This window comes from Hydra vulgaris, chromosome 03 (assembly GCF_038396675.1).
Source record: "Hydra vulgaris chromosome 03, alternate assembly HydraT2T_AEP".
Lineage (NCBI taxonomy): Eukaryota > Metazoa > Cnidaria > Hydrozoa > Anthoathecata > Hydridae > Hydra > Hydra vulgaris.
Window position 1 is genome coordinate 11,776,172 of NC_088922.1, and position 3,829 is coordinate 11,780,000.

The 3,829-nt window shown below is 25.3% G+C and overlaps 1 protein-coding gene across 2 annotated transcripts in view; it reads right to left on the reverse strand.

Annotated features, from left to right (window-relative positions):
• Positions 1–210: 210 nt before the first annotated feature.
• Positions 211–3,829, reverse strand: part of LOC100211996 (myb-like protein X) — a 24,250-nt gene continuing 20,631 nt past the window's right edge. For both annotated transcript variants that reach the window (XM_065792345.1, XM_065792346.1), the window contains exons 4-5: positions 2,061–2,372; positions 211–954 (exon numbers count right to left, since the gene is read on the reverse strand). In XM_065792345.1, the coding sequence (XP_065648417.1) occupies positions 817–954; positions 2,061–2,372 (450 nt within the window). In that variant the 3' untranslated portion in view covers positions 211–816. The remainder of the gene's footprint in view (positions 955–2,060; positions 2,373–3,829) is intronic.

Here is a 3,829-nt window from a genome sequence, read left to right on the forward strand (position 1 = left end):
TGTTGAAATTTAATAAAGTTACTTCATTCCAATATAACTAAAAACTATATGACAAAACTATGAATATAAAACAAAATTGTAAATCTATTTATAATTTTCATTGAAATTATCAATTTTTATTAACGATATCCTTTTATTGTAGATTTTAGCTAAATTATTTCTATTGACTTGGATATATAAAATATATATGTACATAAAAAAAAACTTATGTAAAACTGAAAAACTTTTTTTTTTCCATAATGAAATTATATTACATAAAAACATGTAGCAGCTACGCAAAAAAATTACAAGTATAAAAATGAAACTCAATAAAGCATCATTAAAAAAACTATACATACTTTTTGAAAGTGAAAAAATACAAGTGCACTAAGTTTCAATAAATCATATTGACTTAGTAAGTAAAAACGTTAAAGAAGTGCACCAGTAAGCCATGCACACTATAAATATACAAAATCAAAAACAAAACGCTTTTATTCACCCGCTTATATAACATAACATATGCACATATTAAAAGTTTTTTACTATTGATCCAATAGAACCAATAAAAAAAAATTGATTCAGTTTCTCAAAAACATCGTTTCTGGAAATTGGGAGAACTAGTGGGTATAAATAGAAAGAGGGTATAAATTTTAAATATTGCCTGTAGTATAGTATTTGAAAAGCTTCTATGAATATTATGGAAATTTGGAGAATTCAAAAAAATATTTTTTAAATCCATTTTAAAACTATATAAAACTAACAAAACTTTTCATTGTGAAAAATATTAAACTCTTTTCGTTTTCTTTCTCGAATTTTTACTGCTTACTTGATAATCCATTAATAACATTCAGAAATATCCACGGATCCTTCTACAATTTTCCAAAGTTTCTTTTCTTCCGCACTAGGAGTTTTCGTATCCATTTGCATTTCTTTCATGTGATGCTCCAGTTTGTTCCAACTTTCTGTAATATCTTCCTACATACATATATATATATATATATATATATATATATATATATATATATATATATATATATAAATATATAAATATATATATAAATATATGCTTTATTTTTCATATAAACACACACACAAAAAAGAGGCAGCCCTGCTCATGAATGAGCTGATTGGATAAAATAAATCACGGCATTTTTTTATCCAATCAAAGACATTCCTGATTGTTTCTAGAACAACTAATTAAATAAAAATGAAAATGCGTAATATATTTTTTTTATGTTTTAATTTTTTAGTCAGCCTGGCTAACCGGGCCAGCCTGACTCATATAAACAACCCCTTAAACTCAAGATATTAGAAGTTTTTAATTAAAGACTCAAAAAGCTTGCTAATAATAGAAGTTTGTTTGGACTATAGTTAGAGAAATCAGAGTTATCTCAAGTAATCTCAAGAGTTTTTAAAAATTAGAAACACTGTAGCCAAATTCCAGCAAGCAAGAAAACAAGCTTCAATAAATTACTTATTACGCAGTTAAGAAAGCTAAAAATCTTCAGAAGATAATTTTCTACAGAAAAAAAAAATATATCAATAATCAATTATCAGATTTTTTTTATCAATTGATTAAAAAACTAACAGATCATATAAACTGATTGCAGCAAAAATGTCTAAATTTGTATGCTATTAGTCAACACTAAACGTTATTTTGAAATAGGCACAAACATAAATAAATGACACCATACTGAAATAGCCATAAACATAAGTTTCACTATATTCATTGATTGAAAGTTTGAGTTTGGTATCTATTGATGATGGACACTTATTAGCAAAAAAAGTTTCATTTACTCCATTTTTTCTTTGTCAAAGAGTGTCCGGATGTAAGTCAAGATTTAAAAACATTATCTCTATATTTTCTTGACGAATAATATATTGAAATATTTTAACATAGTAATATTGTATTAAAATTGTGTCTGTTATAAGGTGAAAAAATTTAAACACAACATAAAAAAAATTTTGAAAAACAATAACCAAAAAAAAATTTGAAATCAATAATATTTATAAAAAACTTTATTGAAATTAATTGCATAAAATATATTATATTTTATATTATTAAAAATCTGAAAACTTACATGTGCATCTCCGTTTTGAATAACTGTATTATTGTTACTCGATACTTCAACATGATATGGCCTTACTTTTTCATCATCAGTTATAACAGAAACAATTGAAGTATTTGTTATATTATAATCATTACTCGTAATATCAGAATTGTCTAATAACAAATGAACAGGAAAATCAACCTGGTTCAATGTATCATTTTTTAAAGTTTTATTTGTATTATTTAATGGATCAGATACTGAATGAATTTCATTTTCAAGCAAGTTGTCTGGATGAGGACTTTGTTCAACTTTTAAATTTGTTATTTCATTCCCAGAATTAATCTAATTTGCAAAGAAAAATTATATAAATCATTAGTTCATGAAAAACTTTTTAAAAACAATTTCAATCAAAAATTTTTTAACAAATAGGCATTAATAACAATTTTTAACAAATATACATTAATCATTCTGATATACACTGATATAGATCAACCATTACAAATATATATATATATATATATATATATTTTAAATATGCTTTTATATATTAAATATATAAATGTGTTTATATGTATATATATATATATAAGGTTTTTTGGATCCGGGTACTCGGACTCGGTGATCCCATGGGTAAATACCCAGATTCGATACCTGGTCTAAGACTTGGCGAGTCTTATGATTTGACTGTTTGGCCTTGTTTCATACGCAGCGACACATTGTCAAACTGTATCCCTTCTTTTTCTAGAAAACCCTACAGTAGTAGGGTTTGTGAACTCCCGACCTATCTAGCTTGAAATTTAAACTTGAACTTGACCATGGCGTTTTAGATGTTTTGAGAACATTCAAGTTTATGTATGTTTACATGTATATCCGAATACACACTAACTTCATAGCTAAAACTTTTTTCTAATCAAATGTTATTACATTATATCATTATAATTATATATTTATATTAAAAGCATTTGCTAATATAAAAACTTTTGATTAGAAAGATTGAAGTTAATAAGTTAATTCTTTTAGCATGTATTTAAAAAAATTAAAAAAAAAACACTTTTTATTTATTAATTAAATAGTTGATTAATTTCTCCATTTTAGGAAAAAAGTTAAACATAGAATTTCTTCCAACACAAGAAGAAATAGGAGAGAATTCCACCACCAAACTATTTAAAACTAACGACACTTTCGTTTCCTTTGAAAGAAAGCCTTTAAAAGAATTTGTTGCTAAAATGGCTGTTCTTGATGGTATATCAGTTATGGCAATTACAAAGTCTAGTTTTATTTGTGAAAGTTTAGTAAAATCAAGTTATAATCTTCCTAAAGCCGAAAGAGATATTATGAATTTAATTCATAAATTTTATGAAAAAAAAAGTTGGAAATATTAGAATTGTTACAAGAAAAACTAAAGAAGGCCGACGATTTAGCATTAAAATAGACAAGTATGAAAATTCGGAAATACCTAAATACCAATTTGCATGGAACTGACTTGAACTGAAGTGTATAATTTGATTTTAGTGAAAATTTTTAACTCGTGTACAGCTGTAAAATTAGTTGAAAAAGTAGAACAACATTTAAACACATATAATATAAATTTTTAAAAACATATAGTTGGTTCAACCAGCGATGGTGCAAGTGTAGTGATAAAATTTGGACAAGAATCTTCTAGTCTCTATAATTTGTGTTTCAATCACACTATACACTTAGCTGTTTGTGATATACTATATAAAAAGAAAAATATTGCCGTCTTGCAAGATGAAGATGATATTGATGGTGATGACCATGGTCAAGATGGTATTGATGGT